At 37.2% G+C, this 20,331-nt stretch overlaps 1 protein-coding gene across 1 annotated transcript in view; it reads right to left on the reverse strand.

The window, feature by feature from the left end:
* Positions 1-15,263, reverse strand: part of si (sucrase-isomaltase) — a 64,460-nt gene extending 49,197 nt beyond the window's left edge. Inside the window, exons 1-12 of the mRNA XM_079246449.1 lie at positions 15,175-15,263; positions 12,911-13,034; positions 11,813-11,898; positions 11,391-11,511; positions 9,622-9,731; positions 9,286-9,437; positions 6,772-6,943; positions 6,344-6,443; positions 5,738-5,850; positions 5,505-5,630; positions 1,081-1,212; positions 806-925 (exon numbers count right to left, since the gene is read on the reverse strand). Coding sequence (XP_079102575.1) covers positions 806-925; positions 1,081-1,212; positions 5,505-5,630; positions 5,738-5,850; positions 6,344-6,443; positions 6,772-6,943; positions 9,286-9,437; positions 9,622-9,731; positions 11,391-11,511; positions 11,813-11,898; positions 12,911-13,034 — 1,356 coding nt within the window. The 5' untranslated portion in view covers positions 15,175-15,263. The remainder of the gene's footprint in view (positions 1-805; positions 926-1,080; positions 1,213-5,504; positions 5,631-5,737; positions 5,851-6,343; positions 6,444-6,771; positions 6,944-9,285; positions 9,438-9,621; positions 9,732-11,390; positions 11,512-11,812; positions 11,899-12,910; positions 13,035-15,174) is intronic.
* Positions 15,264-20,331: the final 5,068 nt, after the last annotated feature.

Here is a 20,331-nt window from a genome sequence, read left to right on the forward strand (position 1 = left end):
TAAAAGCGCAGAAGCAACATACTCTAACCCCCCACCACGACACTCTGCAGGGGAAGGCTTTTTAAAAATGTGTGCTCTGTAGGGAAAAGGATAAAAAATAACATTCTGGGGGCTTGAACTTCCATTAGAGCAAATTATCTGGTTTGGTGGAGAGTGTGAAGCAAACACACATACTGAGATAGAAACTGCAAATTAAAATGTGTTTTTTTTTTTATGTTAAATGATCTCTGTTTTGGAAAAAAAAAAAAGTGAATGGGAAAGCACATGAACAAGGTTCCATTGATTTTTTTTTTTTTTTTTAACATGTTAAAGTCCTGCCAGAATCAGCTCTCTTACCGTATTTACAAGCTATTTTGCAAGCACCATGATAAAATAAGAAGGTAGTGGAAGCTACAAGGTGAAGTTTAGCCAGGAGCTAGATGGAAACAGCAGCTGCTCGCCTAGCTAGTCTCCACGGGGGCAGCTATTTGCCCATCCCAGCAACAGGCTAACTTCCCCTTGTAGAGTGTTCTAGATTTGTATTATTTAGTGGCTTCATAGATCCTCGGACTACACCATGCCACAGCATATATGGTGTGTTGTAAGTCTGTTTACTTCATCAGGATGACAAAAGTAGATCTGCAGAATTTCTTCTGAGAGCAAACTGGATTAATGTGACCGTTTAACTCACCCCCCTCCGCCTTGCTTGAGCTGTACTTTAGGAGCACTCAATTGCGCCCAGTTGAGCTCAGTTTCGCCTTCACTCACAAATCTTAAAAAAACAAACAACAACAACAACAAAAATAAGAATAAAAACGCAGCTCACCTCTCCTATCAGAGGAGTTTTTCCATCTGATTCTGTAACCCAAGCGTTCTTTGCAGTCCCACGGTCATATGACTCATATGGAGTGTTTCCGACTCGCTTACTTGTTGCTATTGCAGGATCCTAGAAACCAAAAAAAAGTCTGTTAGGATACTAGAAGATAGAAAATCATATTTGAATTTCTTCATTTCATGAAGTGTAGTTGATACAAAGTTTTTATTATGTATTTGTCAGTTGCGTTTCTAATGTGCAGTTTGTGACAATAAAGTACTTCCTACCAGGATGAGGATGTATCTCTGTCCTTTCTCATGTAGGTAGTCAGCAAACTGAGGGAGCTCCCGGAACTTCACTTTGTCATAGGTGAAATCTTTTTTATCCTCCATATAATCAATGTCAGTGTATTGAATATCCTATAAGGAAAGAAAAATAACTATAGTATACGATACACATTCTTATTTATCATCATATCATCATATCATCATAAAAATATACAACATTTTTAAATATATCTGTAGTAATGTTCTGTAGTAATGTTCATTGATGTATTATGTAGTGATCTTGGCCTCTCAGGATTAAAAACATTCGACTGGATTAAACAATAGTTGTATTTCTTTCTCTGCAGTAAGATTGGTCCACACAGGACGAAGAGAGAGTGACCATTTGACCCAAGAGGCGTGGTGACACTCAGAGATTTACACCTTTACTCCCTACAGAATGCAGCTGTGTCAACACGAAGGATTAAAGCACATCTAACAATTTATGGTCGCAGGTCGGGGGAAATGCCGAGAGTCGCATCTGACCAAACCCTGGTTCTGGTCAGAAATGACACTTCTAAGCCAAAAGACGAGACTCCATGGCGCCAGAACAACCCCTCCCCTGACGGAGAAGGAGACAGAAGGAATCCAAACTTCTTTCCCCAATTGAAGGAACTGATCTAACTTAGTCTAAAAGACTGTGGTTAATTGTTTTGGTTGAATTTCTTCTTTTCCATTATTTTATCTTGATATGCGATTTAATTCTTTGAACTGATCACACACACACATTAATCATAAACACTGCGGTAAATAATTGTTGATTATGTTTTCCAAGCTTCAGACTTCTCTTAAGCTACTAATGTGAATGAATAAAATGTGAGTTTTCTTTTTAGGATCACCCAATGAGGACGAGTCATGACAATTAATTAATCCACCTTTAATAAAAATTACATGTAGCCAATCTTTTCATGTGTGAAAGTAATACTATTAAATGCTTTCCTTCCCCAGCAAACGAGGAATCTGCATAACTCTGAAAGAATGTGATTTGATGTGTATTGCGGCAGACAAAGCAAGGAATTGAAAGTATCCTGTTCACATTAATGAGATGCAGAGAGAAGGAACTGGAGCTGACCTGATTGGATAAGGTTGGTCAGCCTCTGACAGAAGCAACTCATGATTGGCTGGAAGTTCGAAAGGCGGGTCTGTTTAAATTAGACTGGCAGACCAACTTCCTGGCTTTTTCTCCTCCAGAGCTTTTTTTTTTCTTTTTCGTCTCCTCTTAAAGTTTCTGCTTTTTCTTTTGTCCTCTGTTTAGTTCTTTAGCCTTTCGTCTTCTTTTCCTTTGTTATTTCATTATAAGTTTTTACCTCTCCGTTCTTCCGAACGGGAGAAAGTACAACAAGTGTTTATTTGTAACCAGTATTTTTCCCGAGATCAGTAATTAACTAGAACTGTAGCTCCAACTTTTTCCATTATGTCTTTACACGTAAAATCTGGAACTATCTATTTTTGGGACAATCTGGATCATCATCACACCGCTCTGGAACTCCGCTGAACGGATCCAGAAGGCCAGAGTAGCTGCGTAGACCTACATCTTCTGACGCTCCAGGGATCCAATTACCCCGGAAACGCGCCGAATAGGGGACCAACCACCCGCTTCGACCCACACTCCGGATTCAGCGTTCAAAGTAGGATCTGATAGCGCTCTGACATTTGTGATGTCCCAAACCAGTACATCCAATTCTAATTAAATAATTAAATTCGAATTCTTATCCAAATTTAGAATTATTGAACACGTTCTTGTCAAAGATTTAAGTAAGATAATCATCCCGATTTATTTGCTTAATTCCAACCAGTTTCTTCCTGCTCCATCTCATTTAATTAATCTCAGCGTTTTTTATTAATGTTATAAATGAAATTCCATGTTGACAAATTCATCATACCATCTCACCAATAACATCTCTCCATCATTGCTCATTTTCACTGCTGTATGTTTACCATCATTGTAAATAAATATGTATAATCAATTCATCCGTTATTGTCATAATTTCTGAATGCACGATTTCTGGTTCATTCGTTCTTAGGATTTACTCCTTTGAAGTGAGACTGTTTATTGAATTGAGTTTATTTCAGGTGTCTCATCCGCCTGAATTTTAAGTCAATTAAAGGTGATGAGTGGTGCTCCGAGGTAATTAATAAATTCATATTTTGTAGAGGCTATTCCGCTACAATTAAGTGGATGCAAAACTTGATTACTTTACTTGTAGCAAGTTCAATGTCATCAAATTTCCAAAGCTTAAACAATTTCCATGACTTCCAGCAATTAAAATCACCTTAGTATCTTGCAGAAGTGCAATTCATTTAACATCAGGCTTAATACTTTTTAAATGGACCAACTTATGTTTGTCCTTTCTGTCTAACTTTGATAGACCTTGCAAGTAACGTATAATATATGAGTTAAAAAAGTCAATGGAAACACTATTAAAGATTTGGACTATGAGCCTCATGATTTAACTGCTTAGTTGTCTCCTAGACTTGATGAAAGCATATGTGAGTGTAAAAACTTTTGGAAAAATGGTCCCAAAGTTTGGGCAAGGAGTCGGAACATTAATGCATTCTTCTTTTTTCTTTGCCAGGGTCTGACTTTATGCTGGTTTTCTTGCTGTCTGATGTCTGCCAAGATCTACTTCATATTAGTGGAGCAGATGGTTTAGAAGGCACTGCCAGATCCTTCTTCTAATGGTAATCGGCTCCAGACATATTAGGCAGAATGTGATAATACCCTCCGTGGTCTATAATGGTTCTCAAACATGTCCTTGAGTAGAACAGGAGAGGAAGCAGCTGCAGCCTAATGTATTTGGATGTGAAAGAAAGATTGGAGCTCATCAGAGCGAATATTGAGATGGGTGGGAAGTTTGTTTGTATTTGATAGTGAGATAAAACTGAGTTCAAACACTATCCGCGATTCGTGCAATCACTCCTGAGTTGTACAGCTGAATGTTTCATAGGGGCATAAAGATTAGGATTTGAAGTTTATTTTTGTAATTGCAGAAAAAAAAAAGTGTGTGAAACATCACTTCTCTGCATCAAAAGGACTTCTTGTTGTTACCCTAACGCTCTCAGCCCAGAAAAAAAAACAAAAAAAAAACAAAGTAAGGTTAATTTCCAAGAAAATCTCAACCAAACTAGTATTTTTTAAATGCCTCTGTAGAGACAAGCTGTTGAGATGCCTTAACATTCAGATCACTATGAATGAGATAATGAAAGGAACTTGGTCGATTGATCTTTGATCATCACTTACATTCAGTGACGCTTGAAAAATAGTGGTTCCGGGATTGAACCTGTAGAGCCCAGCAGACTCTCCATTATTTGACAGAAAGCTGAATTACCCTGTCCAAGCTAAAGGCCATCCCTATCACTCTGACTGACTGTTGAACTCCTGCTTGAACCTTCATATCACGTCTCCATAGATAGCGTATTGGTTGAGGCTTTTGCCTCTGGAACAACATAGTAGTGCGCGTGTGGTTCAAATTCAAAAAGGGGGTTTACAAGGTGAAACATCAGTGACCCCCTTCTCCCTCACTAAAAGCAATGCAGCTGTGGTAACCATTAAAGCAGTACCTCTCTATGACGAAGCAAAACAAAACAGAAAACACCTTGTGTGACTGACACTTAAAAACATTTCTTTTGTCTTTTTTTCTCCAACTTTGCTGGTTTCCAAATAAACATGAAAAGAAAAAAAACAAAACAAAAAAAAACAACATTATAATTATAAAAAAAATAAAAGACATATTGAAACCTTTAAACTATTTTTTTTTTTTTTTTTTTACTGTTGTGGAACTGCTATCTAATCACAACCCTGGACATGCCATATCTATCCTGATAGGTGTTAATTGTTTACTCATGTAGGGGATCATAAATGTGTCAAAAAAGAAATGTAATAAACTTTATAATCTGTTTTTTACAGCGCTGAGTGATGAGTTTAAGAGAGTGTGTTCACTACTTTGTAGCATACAGTCTCATACAAAAAAAAAAATAAAAAAGCATAAAAAATCCCCAGTTCAGTATTATGAGATACAGTTGAAGAATGTAAGAGTGTGTACACCACAAAGTAGTGGAAAAACACCGACAAAATGTTGTTGTCTAAACTTTTTCATATTGCGTAATGAGAAAAGATGGCAAATTTACAGATCTTGGAAAGAGCACCAAAGGCTCTGTTATATTCCATAGGCCTGAATTCTTCATTCTCTGATACAATTAATCAAAAGAACCAAACAGATAAACTGAAAAAGCATGAAGAGCAAGCAGGCTCAAGAAACAATTGTTTCAGACCTCATTTGTCATTATTGACTGTCTTGGAGCAATGTCGTCCAATTTGTAAGTATATAAATAACTTTAATAAAAGTAAAAAACAATAAAAAGGACAAAAAGAACAGGCAAGATCTTACATAAGGTAGATCCACAGCACGGTTCCTCTCCACAGTTTTCTTGACCTCGCTCAGGCTCCCATAGTCCCATCGAGAAAGCTGGAAACCCAGTGACCAGTAGGGAGGAATGACGGGCCTGCCAATGAGCTGGATAGCATAATTTGGCATAATGTTAATCCACATACACACCACAGTGACAAAATAGACTAACTTGGTCTGTAGATTGATGAACTTTAAAATAAAAAAAGCCTCACCTCAAGGAACTCCTGCACCACTTGTTCTGGTGTGTCTCCAAAGAGAATGAAAAAGTCGAGGATTCCTCCAATAGCCCTGTAGGTCACAGCTGGGGCGGGCTGCAGAGTCATCTCTAGAAAAAAAAAAAAGAAAAAGATAGATGTAGAAAATGATAGACAGATTCCTTTCATGGGAAAAAGGTATTTTATATGAAAGAAATGTTGACACAAGTAAGAAAAACGTGTCAGTGATCATTACTATCACTTTTAGGCATCTTTTCTGGCCATGAAACATTCTCTTTGATTTATTAGCGTTTTTTTTTATTTTTTTTATTTTTCTATTTATTTTTTTTTATTGAAGCAGCAGAGAGGCCATTTGGGTTTATAGAATGAGGCATAGCTTATTCATTTGAGAAGCGTTGTGTCTATCCTTTCATTGTTTAGGTCGCTCCATATGCCTGTTTTATACCTACATGTGATTACGCAAGCATGCCTTTTTACATTTTTAACACTGCTGCTTTTTATATTTGTTTTTTTTTCTCATCATCTCAAAGGAAAGTGCCATGTTTAGAAATATGTCTACTGAGTATAAATGCTTTTGGGTTTTTTTTTGTGCTGCTTGTTTACCCATTGCGTTGCTGTTCATGAGAAAGACCCCAAATGACTTCCCACTCTCATCTTCCAGACAGAGGAAAAAGGGATAGTGTCCATAGAGGTTATGTGTTCCCTGCAGGGAAGGCAGAGAAGGATGAAGGGATTTAGGGAAGAAGTGTTAGAGACAGGAGAGATGCAGGGAACTCAAGGGGGTAAATACACCACCTAATCAGCTTATATGACATTCATTTATAAGCCCTTAGTGATGGAGAATACACACATGTAGGGATCATATGTAAACATCCACATACTTCAGACTTGAACTTGTTGAGTAGACTTTATTTTAAGCACATTATGCATCTAACCAGCAGTCTGTTCATGTGTGTGTGTGTGTGTGTGTGTGTGTGTGTGTGTGTGTGTGTGTGTGTGTGTGTGTGTGTGTGTGTGGAAATCCTCCTTACCCCATTAGGGAAGGCATCTCTACTAAAAATGGGCCATGTTCTCCAGTTTGTATCGTGACGATATCTTGTATGCACATGCTCTCCAATGCCATAGATATTGTGAGATGGAAGGCGAGCAGACAGCTGTAGGTACTGGTCTGCGAACACCAGTGGAGCCATGGTAGTGTCAAACCTGAATATGTTTAGAAAAGAAAAGTGAGAAGACAAGCAGACATGAGAGAGAGTGAAGAGAGCAGAGGGGGAGAGAGAGAGGTTTTGAGATATGGGAGAGAAAGAAAATGTGTGAAAGAAAGAAAGAAAGAGAGAGGAAAGAAAATGAGGGTGAAATGTAGTGAGAGGAGAGAATGGCAACGAGACAAGGACGTGTGGAGGAGTTATTGTGGAGAGAAAAACCAGAGAGAAGACAGACCATCCCATCAGCCTCTAATAAGCCCTCTGGGTAGCACTTCTCTCGTCTTCAAAACAAGACATGCACTGGTAGTTGAAATACTGAAGCTGCAAACAGCTGTCAAAGCATATTAAGTAAAGCCTGTAGATATAGGAAATATACATTGTTCACGAGTTACTGTGTTCACAAACAGATTAAAAAGTTTTTCCCCATCACAGCATTAAGTGTTGTAGAGCTGTCAACCTGTAAAATGCTCCATGTTTTTACATCCAATTATCTTTTACGACAACCGTTTGTCAGCCACACAGTCCAAAGAGCAAGGTTATCTTTACACAACAGTATCTAATAATTAGTTGGAAATGTCTTTATGGTGTCATTAGGTGATTATTAGTGCAATTACTAATAACTGACCTATTGTTATCATGCAAAACATCAGCTTTTTTATTCAATATTATGCTGGATGTTTTATTAACTGAATATTATCGATCTGTGATAGAAGCATCACATTAAATTCAGTATTCCTCAAGATAACCACTGGAGAAGTAGTACATGGAGTTTAAAATATCAAGGTTATTTGCATTTAGTTCGATAGTTTTAAAATGACAAAAAAAAAAAAAAAAAAAAGTCTGACTAGACTAAATGCTCCGCAGAGCGGTGAGGATGCACATTTAGAATGAAAGAGTTACGAGCACGGAAAGAAAAAACTCTTGCCTCCTGGTTCAAGGTCAGGTGGATTACTGGGAAGATGATTGATAATGTGGCGAGATGAAACAAAGGTTTTTATGTGATAATTCTTTTGAATTCTGCTGCATGACTGATTGAGCGAAGAACCTTAAAGAAAACGTTGCTAAACGTTAGTTAATAACTCGCTCGGTGTGTTTTCGAGAGTCGCTGGTACACCAAAAAGTGGAAATGCTCAGCCATGGAACTGACGGCTCATGCTGAAATTTTATTGAAGGGGGTCTTGGAAAGCTGCTTTCTAACATCTGATGTGTTACCAGTTTTGAAGTCAGTCGCACTTGTGGGCATACAGTGAGTAAATGATTTTGACAGCCTGTGTCTGTACACTATTTTCTCTGAACCAATCATGTGTAAGATAGACAGCCAGTCATCCGTAGCTCTCATACAAAATGAATCAACAATAACCTTATTGCCAACTTCACCACAGTTTCCCCTCAATGTCAAAACTTAAACAAGAAGTTGAGGGTGTATTAAATAAATTAACAAAGTGCACTGAGGATTTATGCACTTAACTGTATTGATAAACAGTAAATGTCAATAAAACCCAGCCCTTTGTGTCAACTGCAATTTTCCGAATTACTGTATGACTGTTATCTTCCGAGTAAGAAAAAGAATGAAAAAATATATCTTAACCACACTAAATATGCAACGTTTAGGAAAAACTTGTGCAATAAGAGAGAGACCGAGACCGAGAGACCTGAATCACAGTAAGAAAATAAGAGTCATGCTAATACAACAGATCAACAAAAAAATAGAGAGAATATTGACCATAATGGTCTATACGCTTATTGGTCTGAGTGAGAGTATACATTTGTGAAGGGGTTGTTTATCATTGGGCTGAACTAAATGTGCCCTTGACTGACGTGAACGTAAGTAATCAGCTAACGTAGATCATGAGTAGGACTCACAAGTCATTCTGTAGCAATGCATTACAATGAGACAAGATGAAGCACAGGCCACCACAGAGAATTTCTGATATAATTGTATCAGATGAGAAACACAGAATCAGCAGGAGCTTATTGACAACTTTCAACTCTTAGACCTCTCAGCTGAGCATGAGAGACACAAAATCAAATGTTCAGGAACTCAGCATGTCATTTTTTATTTTTTGGGTCATATGACAAATGCCTTTCCTCCATAATGACGTTTATGCAATCTATTCTGCAAACAGACTGCGGAGTCTCCTCTGTGAAGTATTTGCAAAAGCAATTCACTGATATAACTGATGTACCTGTGCAATGTCTCCATCAATCTATCAATGTTTACAGGTTCCACTGTGATACACGAACCTCATTGTATGAAATTGTATGTCCTGTTTGGATATAACACCAATATACAAAGAACACACACACACACACACACACACACACAGTGTGAGCACTCACAGAGCTTTGTTGGTCCCGTGCCGTTTCACAATGAGGCCAAAGGGTTTGTGTAACACCTCTAGTGTGGTACTGATAGGGTTAGATGGGTTTTTGGACACGGTGGGGATATGTTCATGAGGAACCTCGAACCTCTTGTTGTGGGTATCATAGATCTGATGAAAAAGAAAAGAAAAATTCAGTGTGCATTAGGGCTGAATATCAACACCAATTTCTTGAGTCGTTTCAATTAAATACAGCCATATTTATTTTATGATTCATTATCATTCATTTTATGATTATGATATATATATATAGTGTGTGTGTGTGTGTATGAATATAGTCTTTGTTAGTGTTTACCTTGAATCGAAGTCGATTATTTGTCTGCATTTCTGCATGAAACGTAAGCTCCTGTACATCCCCACCAAACAAGGAGGGAGAAGGCATTCTTTTCAGTTGAGCTATTATTTCTGCAAGAAGAAAGACAACACAGCAAAATAGTTTAATGTCTTATTAAAGTGACTTTTTTTTTAAATGAAAGAAATAAAGAAAACAAAATAAAAGAAAAAGAAATAAAATAAAAATAAGTAAATAATAATAATTTTTAAAAAAATCATATTTAACTACTTAACCAAAAATTAATAATTATATCATTAGTAACAGTAATTATGAAAGGTGTTTCTATTGGAAACCAGCAGGATATTGCAGCACAATTCAGGAGGACATAATGCCTTAAGTTTGTGGGAAAGCCTATTTTTTTCTCTGGTAATTTAAACAAATAAAATAATTTTCTAATACTTCAAGGCTACATGGGATCTTCAATGTCCAGTCAAATTTAAATGATTGGTACAGGATCTTTTATTGCCGATTATGATAAAGCACTTTGTTCATACACTGATATATTTTCTCCAGCAACGAGCCTTTACAGACTTTTACAGCACTGTTTAAATCCCATCTGAAAGGCTAATTTTGACATGTTCCCATCCCAGGCTAATAAATTTAACCTGGGTGTCTCTACCTGCTTTACAATCAGCCTGTAAATTTCAGTAGATTCTATCTAGTTACAAGGGTTTTTGGGGGGTCAAAGCTATCCTTTGCATTGGAATTAACTTTAATATTCTGTTAGATATAAATTTAGTCACACTTTTAACTAACTGGACATCATTATATGAAATAAAAGCCCCGCAGTGTCATGGTTATTATGGGTCTGCAGATGTCAAAAGATTGTGAACCATCAATCTGACACATTAAGATCTTTTTGCTTTTTTTTCTTCATGTAATATATTTAGACAGTCTTCCAGTTACCTAAAATGATGCTATCCAATTCACCAAAGCATTGTTTGACTGAATTAGCTATAATTAACATGCAAAAGTCCTTAGCTTGCGCCCCTCATTAAATCATTCAGGCGACCTGAGATGAGACTGAATTCCCAAGTTATTCATTTTCCGCTGTGTTCAAAGAGTGTGATGTTTTTACAGTTCACAGTTGCCTCAGAGGTAAATACTGATAATTTGCATAGTAGCTTTCAGGCAGATAATGACAGAAACCATGCAGAAATATTTAAGCACAGTTTAACTTATGTAAGAACAGCAACATTTATTTTCATGCTTTTACATTAACCCTGCAAACAACTTCCTGTGACCACGATAGAATAGTATGTTTGATTGTGTTTCTATTGGTTTAAATATAAGAAAGCATAAGTATTTTGCAGTTCATCACTGTAATTTAAACATTTTTCTCAATTAAACGTTCTTTTATTTTGCAAACATCATAAGTAAAATGTTGTAGTTCAGACTTAACAGAAAATGTCAAATATTTCTTCTTGATTTTAACCAATAACGGAGTCAACATCAGGCAGAGAGATCAAGCAGAAAATGGAAAAACCTGCATGCTGCCGAGTCAATCATGTTTTTCTGATATGCCATCCATGTCTTATTTCACAGAATACCATGCCTTTGGCAAAGTAAGTGAAAAGGGAAAAAAGATGTGAGGCAGACCAACAGTCTGAGGGGATGTGGAGCAGTTAGAGTCAGAAGATAAGCTAAATAGAAAACCAAATATTTCCATCATTAGATGAACACATGGGCATGAAAGCAGGATAGAAAGGAAAAAAAAAATAGAGGTTTACCATGAGGGTTTGGTTCCTTTACTGATTCAACTGTGTATCCATGATTGGTTGGAAAGTAACACCAGGGTACATTTGTTTGATCCAGAGGGCTCCAGCAGCAGCCACGCTGCTCACATTTCATCTGTTCAGATGGGAGGTTGATGGAAATATCAATGTCATTATTCATATTGCTATTATTGTCATTACTGTCACTGTGAACAAGGCGATTATTGCCACCATCATTCTAATAATCACTCTAAGTAGTGGAACCATAATCATCATCATTATATATAACCTTATTTTAGTAGCTGTGTTAAAAAGATAACTATATGGCAGTAAGCATCATTTTATTCTTAACTATTCTCAACAATAAATAAATAAAAAAAGAATAAAGTTTTCATGAATGTTACTTTTGCATTATTGCAGAAGGCAACTACTCGTACCTGTGAGGCTCCGGCATCTGGGAAACAGTCCACTCTCTCAGCAAGAGGAATGTTAGGACACTGATGGACAAATCCGTCACTGATTTCTGTCAAAAAGATGAGAAGTAAGTCTACAGAAAAATGTTTAAATTTAAGTTTTGAGGTAAAAACCAAAATTTTAATGATGCTTAACTAATATGCAGCTTGTTAAGTAGTTAAAGATTTATTTGCATGTGTGCAGTGACAAAAAGGAGAATATCATCTGCAAATTTCTTACAGAGCAAACTAATCCGTGCACAAAGTGTATGAAGGGGTTCATGGATGATGACTGAGCATTTGAAATGACCAAATCAACAATTGCTGCCATCTCACAAGCAGGTGGATACATAACCACCTGAGTACCGTAACCAAGGTCATCTTATCTACTGTGAAACCTCTCAACATCATAAAATAATTCCTGATAGTGCAGTGGTTTATTAGTTTTCCAAAGCACCAAGGTAACAGAGAGCAACTTCTGCATATAACTGCTGACTACAAATACTAATTACAGAGTGGTAAATCTACAATACAGCTATATGTTTGGAAAATATTGGTTCTTTTGCCCATCCGTCAATATGAAACTAACTTTCTAACTTTGTTAAGCTGAATTTTCCTCTTGAGGTCTGCAACATTTTCATCTTGTATTGTTTTTCTATCATTCCAATATGCTTTAGTCAGACTGAGGTCTGCGCTTTGACTTCAGTATTGCAAGACATATAAATGTGCCCTCTTTAACACTAGCTTTTCAGGCAGTATGCTAAGGTTGCCAACACTGACAGACACTGACAGTAGAACGTCTGCTTGGGGGCACGTTTGTGACCCAAAAGACGTGCTTAATTTACATGTTTCATAGGAAATTTACAACCAACATATTGCTGGATTATCAAAAAATTACTTATTATACTCAACATCATTATATGTTTCACCATACTAACAATAATATACAGTTAACTGTCTTTGGATAATGACTAAAAACATATTTTTGATGTATTTTTACAATGTATTTGGCAATTTTCACTTTGTATCATCTATAAGTTCAAAGTTTTGACATTTATCTGCGGGTTGGTGTGGGTTACTTACCATTTTTGACAATACCGGGTTCTCCTGTGACAAACAGAGCGATCATGGTGATGGCTGCCACAGTCATCAACACAAACAGGACCAAAAGGATCACCTCCAAACTGGAGAACCGTCTTTTCCCCATCTAACATCCACAAGGAAATGCACACGTTCATATAAAGTGATTAAAGAAAAAAGCCCAGCATCATTAACACTCGTTGATTACATATAGTTTACTGAAGGCAATGTCTTAAAGGTCCTACAGCTTCCCTGTTTAATGAGTCCCATTAGCCGAGCTAACATACATGAATGCATCAAAAGACTTGTAAACACATATCTCACATACACACTTTACTGGACATACTGGAGTTTTGAAAGGGGAGAAGAACAAAAGTTTTTTTTTTTTTTTTAAAAAGGGCATTGGCAAAAACTGTAATAGGTCAGGTAAAGTCTCTGCAGGGCCACGCATCACATCCCTGGAACAATAAAGATTCACTCAGTCTATTTCTAGAGACAAAACAAGGTGAATCTCTGCATGCGTATGTGGGTGTCTGTTTGGATGTGTGTGAGGCTTAAAGCTATCTTGTTTAATGTGCTGTGAAGAACAGACGAGGGCATAGGGAGTAACAGAAAGCCAAGTGTGTGAATGCCCCTGTGTGTTACGTTGCACGTCACAGGGAAACACTGAAAAGCAACAGCAAACTGCAGTGAAACACAGAAAAAGAGACACAAGAAACAATATGATATAAAAGCATTCAGCAGTTTTTTCATTACTATTAGAGTGGAGACAGCGGCCCCAAAGTGACCCACTGCCCCAAGTAGAAGGTCAACTCCATTCCTTTTGATCTGGTTTGCTGCAACAGAAGTAATTTCAGGTTCTCTTTCCGCTAGAACAAATTGTTACTTAATCTTTTCATTATAAGCTGAAAACAAGCTGTTCTCTGTGCAGAATGCAGATTTCCACCCTGATCCCACATGTAAAGACGTGAACACACACAGGTGACACAAGGTGTCAGCGGACAAACACATCAACTACCTATGAACCTGACAAATATGTATATATATATATATATAATTATTTATTTATTTATTTATTTATTTTATTATTTATTTTTTTTAATGTATTGCTTTTTACTCTGCCAGGAAGGTAATAATGAGAAGAGTCATACTCCAGTGAAGAACTGCCGTGATCTTCCACCAAGAACTTCACTACCATCCCATGAACGTGCACAGCTGTACAAGCTTAATCTCCCTGTAGGAATTTCTAAATTGTATTATGGCTTAAAATGGATCCATGATTCCTTAAATCCACTGTTCTTTTACCTTGTTCAATAAACATCAAGATGTTATTTGAGACCTGAACTTGATGAATATTTAGAATAACTTTAAAGGACATTCAAAAAGTTTGTATTTTTAACATATAATTTTCAAACCACATCACTGACCAATTTTATTGAAAGTTGGGTCTGTGATGTAGTTTGAAAATGTGAATGAATTGAGTGTAGCTGTCACATGATGGTAAGTTATTCTGTTGTTATGAGCTGCAGGCCTGTTTAGACCATAATGATATAATGTGTCGGCTACAAAGTTTACGAAAACATGATTCACCCTCACCAGATCTGTCAACCTGGGGGAGACCCTGTAGAGGCTCGCTAAGCTTATTTTAGCAAGCACAACTCTCCCAAAATAGCTTCCAAATAGCATATCATTTCACATGTCCCAATGCAGGCACAATATCAGTCATGCATTTGCTCAATTTAACAACAACAAACACTACTTTATGGCCTGTTGACTAAAAAAAATACATGACCATTACTGACTAACCACAAAAACAGAAGTCTGTCAAAACTGTCAAAGGTTTAGTTTTAAACTACAATGTGACTTTTGTCTTACTTTCTTCTGCATAAACAGCATTATCATTAACTTAGCTTTAGTTTTACTACTCTTGTGGATAAAACTGCATTATTCAACAAGTCAGATTGCTAAAAAGGAAAAAAAAATTAGTTTGTTGTAAGTCTATATCCATAAAATCAAAGTATATTGTGAATGCAACTTTCATTCACGTTTTTCGTTTGTTAATTTGCTGTTATTAAAAAGTACTTTCCCCTCTAGAATCACAGTAATTATTCTGCATCATATTGTGAATCATCCCAGATCATCAACAAATGCTATAATCCTCGCTGCAGAGGATGTTTACTTGATGCAGATCAAAGTAACTGTAATATATGGTACAGAATATTTGTTTTTCAGTTGAACACATTGACAGCCTGCAGCTGCAGTCTTACCTTGGCTCTCTCCAAAGATCAGGGAAGAGTGATTCTTTGTTCAAGGAAAACTGTGCCTTATATAACCGAGGATGTATTGTGGTCAGAGGATATCACCACTCCTTTACTACTTACGTGTGGGGGTGGGTGTGTGGTTGTGCATAGCTGGGTGAATGTTTAACAGCCTCACCATGCACACCCGATAGCCAAAGAATATCAAATAACCATCTGCAGAGCAGCAAAAAAAAAAAAAAAACTCAGTCAAAATCCCTATATCATCTTTTCAATATCTTTTACCTTGCATCACCTTTTTATTCCCCATGGGTAATAAGAATTTAGAGGAGTGTGTGCATGTACCAGCATTATTACTGATTTACTGTGAGTTTATCATTTTTATTTATCTTTTATAACGTGGGTGTGTTTTTGTTTTTCCTTTGTATAGACAGTCATCATGACTATGTATTTTCCTGCCTTTTCCAAAGATTAGAATATTGTCTCTTCATTAATATTTTTATTTATACGTTTTGTTTCTTTGCTGTTTGATTTTTTGTTGCCAACATAATTTTGTTATATTGTTCTTCCACAACAATTACAATTAATCTGCCTCTTGTTCTTCATATACCTTCTCACTTATCACGTTTATTCTTAAACTTGTCAGCATATTTTTACGTGTCAGTATGCTCTGCACTAACTTGCTTATCAAAGACTTTTTTTTTTTGCTTGTTTTGAATTTTTATTTAACAATGTTATGAAACTAAAGCCAGGAAAATATAGGCAAGATAGATTTTTTCAGGTGGCATCGATCAGCGGTTTACATGTTAAATTATCAGCGTAAGAATACCAAGATACAACCCATATACTTTGAAGACTGACTAGAAAATACACTTTAATTTCTATCAGTGTTCCTTTCAGACAGCATCTAATCTACACAGAAGTTGCCTGTCTTGCTAGTTATGGTCAAAAGTGATGAAACAGCAATAAATCATGGTACGGTGGTTGGCAAAAATGCATGATGGCAAGTAGGTAACTTCTAATTACCTTATAGCATCTTCACCTAGCAACTACTTTCGGTAAGTGGTCTGTGTTTTAATGAAAGTGTTTGAAAGTGGTTACATATGTATGAAAGCTAAATGTATGGAAGGCATGCCAATGAATGAATTTACAATCAGACATGAGATGCTTTTTAGAGCCTGACGTAAATATCAGTTTAAGAAAAATCTATAGGGACATGAAAACTGGATCAGTTACATCCACTATTCAATTACGGAGAGTAAAGTCATGGTTTACACCATACATATATACATATATATATATATATATATATATATATATATATATATATATATATATATATATATATATATATATATATACACACACACACCATTGTTTTGAGAAGGACTGGTAAGAATATGGGCAGAGCCGATGACAAGCAAACAGATAAAAACCCTGCAAGATAGATTGAGCTGGAAAGGGGAAGAGGAGCGGGGTTTTTGATAGATAAAGCAGAGATTTGGCTCATTGGACAAAGTTTAAAAGCAACATAAGTTACACATTGGGAAGAGAAAATGAATTCAACAGTGTCAGCTGAAGTAAGTACATGGAAGAGAAAACCACTTGTTCTCATCTTATGTCATTCATGTCATAAAAGCCAGGCCAGGCAAGTGTAGCATATCAATAAATGCACCATGCATATGTTGCACCTTTCAACCTTATCTAAATTATACAAGTGCTAATACACCCTCTGTATGGATCAGGGATGGGTTCACTCTATATTAAATGGTAAATGGTAAATGGACTTGTACTTCTATAGCGCTTTTCTAGTCATACAGACCACTCAAAGCGCTTTACACTACTTGTCACATTCACCCATTCACACACACACTCATTCTACACACTTATACCCCGATATATATATATATATATATATATATATATATATATATATATATATATATATATATATATATATATATATATAGGTTTAGAGCTACAGCTGCATAACTTCAAAGATATTCATGTTCACCCTGACAGTTTTTTTTTTTTTTTACATTTTTGAAAAAAGTATTTACATATTTTAACAGATGTCACTAGTGTTCCCTTTTGTAAATGTTTTGTAAATGTTAAAAAATTATATTGTCATTTAGTCTGATGGATGTATTTGTCCTTGTCCCTGGTGTAATTTATATTATCCCTTATGAAAAATCAAAAGGAATAAACTGAGTGAGCTATTTGCAACCTACAGGCAATAATCCCACCGTCCAACTGGGAGTTTGATGGTCATGACCTAAGCAACCCACGAAAATGAGATGAGTTTTTGAGCATGTGTGAATGTGAGTGTGTGTTTTTATTTGTTCTTGCAGGTGAGACAGTTAGGCAGAAGTAAAAGGGATGCTTCACTGTCTCCATAATTTGGCTAAAACATCCTGTGTGCAACAATGAAATTATATATATATATATATATATACCATTAAGATGTGGACATTGAAGTTCTACTATGGTCATTGTGCTCGCTCTTCAATCTCTCTACTGGTGCAAATCCAATTCCACTCTGCCACTGCCAATTTCAGGTGCTCTCCCTCTAGAAAGCATCGCCAGCCAATTTCAATAGAACAAACTGAAATTGGCAATTCACTCCCCTGTATCGATCCAGTCACTTCAAAAGTAGGCCCTCAACGTTGAGAGCTGCCAAGCAAACAAGTTTCTATATAGGGTGTTTATGCATGTGGGTTGTTGTTTGTACATGTGGCAATACCAATGTGACTGTACATGGATACATATTTAAAAAGAAAGTCACTGTATTGACAGTTTTGCAAGGTTAACTTGCATTAAATGACGCGCACACACACACACGGACGCACACACACACACACACACACACACACACACACACACACATATATATATATATATATATATATATATATATATATATATATATATATATATATATATATATGATTGAACTTTTGACCATATTGAAAGGTCTCAATATGAGACCTTTCAATATGGTCTCATATTGAAAGGTGTCGATTGTGCAACAGTTTTGCAATAGGTATATAAATGATTGAACTTGTCAGGTTCATTGTGCAACTCCCTCAGCATAGCACTTCGATGAAAATTTTGCTTTTAATGCAAGACAACCCCATTCCCCCACCCACAACCACCATTTTAACCCTTCTAAAATAAGCCTTAGCCGTTGAGTGTCAGTTTCAGATGCTGCATTTATGTTTTTCACACTTCAACATATTTATTATGAATAGTCTTCTTTCTTTTGTTATGTATATAATATAATAAATACTTTTTTCTTTCATTGTTGAATGTGCTGACAACAAAATCACACAAAAATTATTGATGAAAATCAAAAGTATTAACCCATGGAGGTCTGGATTTAGAGGAATTTTGAGGAAGTAGAAAAACACTCTACAGGTTGATCCAACTTTGATGTAATGTCTTTTAAACAAGTCAAAATGAGGCTCAGTAGTGTGTGTAGCCTCTGCATACCTGTATGACCTCCCTACAATGCCTGGGCATGCTCCTGATGAGGCGGCGGATGTTCTCCTGAGGGATTTCCTCCCAGACCTGGACTAAAGCATCCTCCAACTCCTGGACAGTCTGTAGTGCAACTTGACGTTGGCGGATGGAGCGAGACATGATGTCCCAGATGTGTTCAGTTGGATTCAGGTCTAGGCAACGAGTGGGGGCAACGAGTACTTCACTTCACGAAATCTGGCCTTTGCAGAGATGATGTTCACTTCATAGTGCGATGATCTGATGAAGGTTTAGAGCTACAGCTGCATAACTTCAAAGATATTCATGTTCACCCTGACAGTTTTTTTTTTTTTTTACATTTTTGAAAAAAGTATTTACATATTTTAACAGATGTCACTAGTGTTCCCTTTTGTAAATGTTTTGTAAGTGTTAAAAAATTATATTGTCATTTAGTCTGATGGATGTATTTGTCCTTGTCCCTGGTGTAATTTATTGCTCACTCTTTTCTAATTGGATGTTTTTGGAGAATACTGTTTTCTTTGTCCTCATTAACTGGCTTCTGGTGGCTGTGTAACACTGTAAAACAACTCATAACACTGGTCAGATTGAGAACAACAGAGATGATGAGCACATACAATTTTATATGGGTCAAATGGGTATTTGAAACGTGGCAAAATAATTAGTACACAGTGCATGCATTGGAGAAATTGTTATTTTTTTTACATTTGTTGGAGGTTTCTGATCAGTGATGTATGTGCAGTGATTTAAACCTCGTTACGTTATGTTGAATATGTTATCAGAATTATCCCAGCACTGATTTTGTTGAGCCGGAATAGGGTGGATTGCCCTCTCCGGGTTGGGGGTCAGGTCCTGCCTCAAGTGGAGGAGTTTAAATATCTCGGGGTCTTGTTCACGAGTGAGGGAAGGATGGAGCGCGAGATTGACAGACGGATCGGTGCGGCGTCTGCAGAAATGCGGACTCTGCGCCGGTCTGTCGTGGTGAAGAAGGAGCTGAGCCAGAAGGTGAAGCTCTCGATTTACCAGTCGATCTACGTTCCTACCCTCACTTATGGTCATGAGCTGTGGGTCGTGACCGAAAGAACGAGATCTCGTATACAGGCGGCTGAAATGAGTTTCCTCCGCAGGGTGGCCGGGCTCTCCCTTAGAGATAGGGTGAGGAGCTCGGTCATCCGGGAGGGGCTCAGAGTAGAGCCGCTGCTCCTTCGCATCGAGAGGAACCAGTTGAGGTGGCTCGGCCATCTGGTCAGGATGCCTCCTGGACGCCTCCCTGGTGAGGTGTTCCAGGCACGTCCCTCTGGGAGGAGACCCCGGGGAAGACCCAGGACACGCTGGAGGGAATATATCTCTCGGCTGGCCTGGGAACGCCTCGGGATCCCCCCCGCAGAGTTGGCAAATGTGGCTGGGGAGAGGGAAGTCTGGGCTTCCCTGCTTAGGCTGCTGCCCCCGCGACCCGACCCCGGATGAGCGGCAGAAGATGGATGGATGGATGGATGATTTTGTTGAGGCATGCTTCCACTTGACAAAGTTTGTTTTTCTCTCAGACATCACTGTTTTCAGTTTTACTAAATTGCTGTTCAGAGAGGCCATGTTCAAAACTGATAATGCCACTCAATCACTGCAGTGCAACTATTATTTTTTTACTTGACCATGCACTTTTCACTCTGA

Source organism: Telmatherina bonti (genome assembly GCF_933228915.1).
Source record: "Telmatherina bonti genome assembly, chromosome: 9".
Taxonomy (NCBI): domain Eukaryota; kingdom Metazoa; phylum Chordata; class Actinopteri; order Atheriniformes; family Telmatherinidae; genus Telmatherina; species Telmatherina bonti.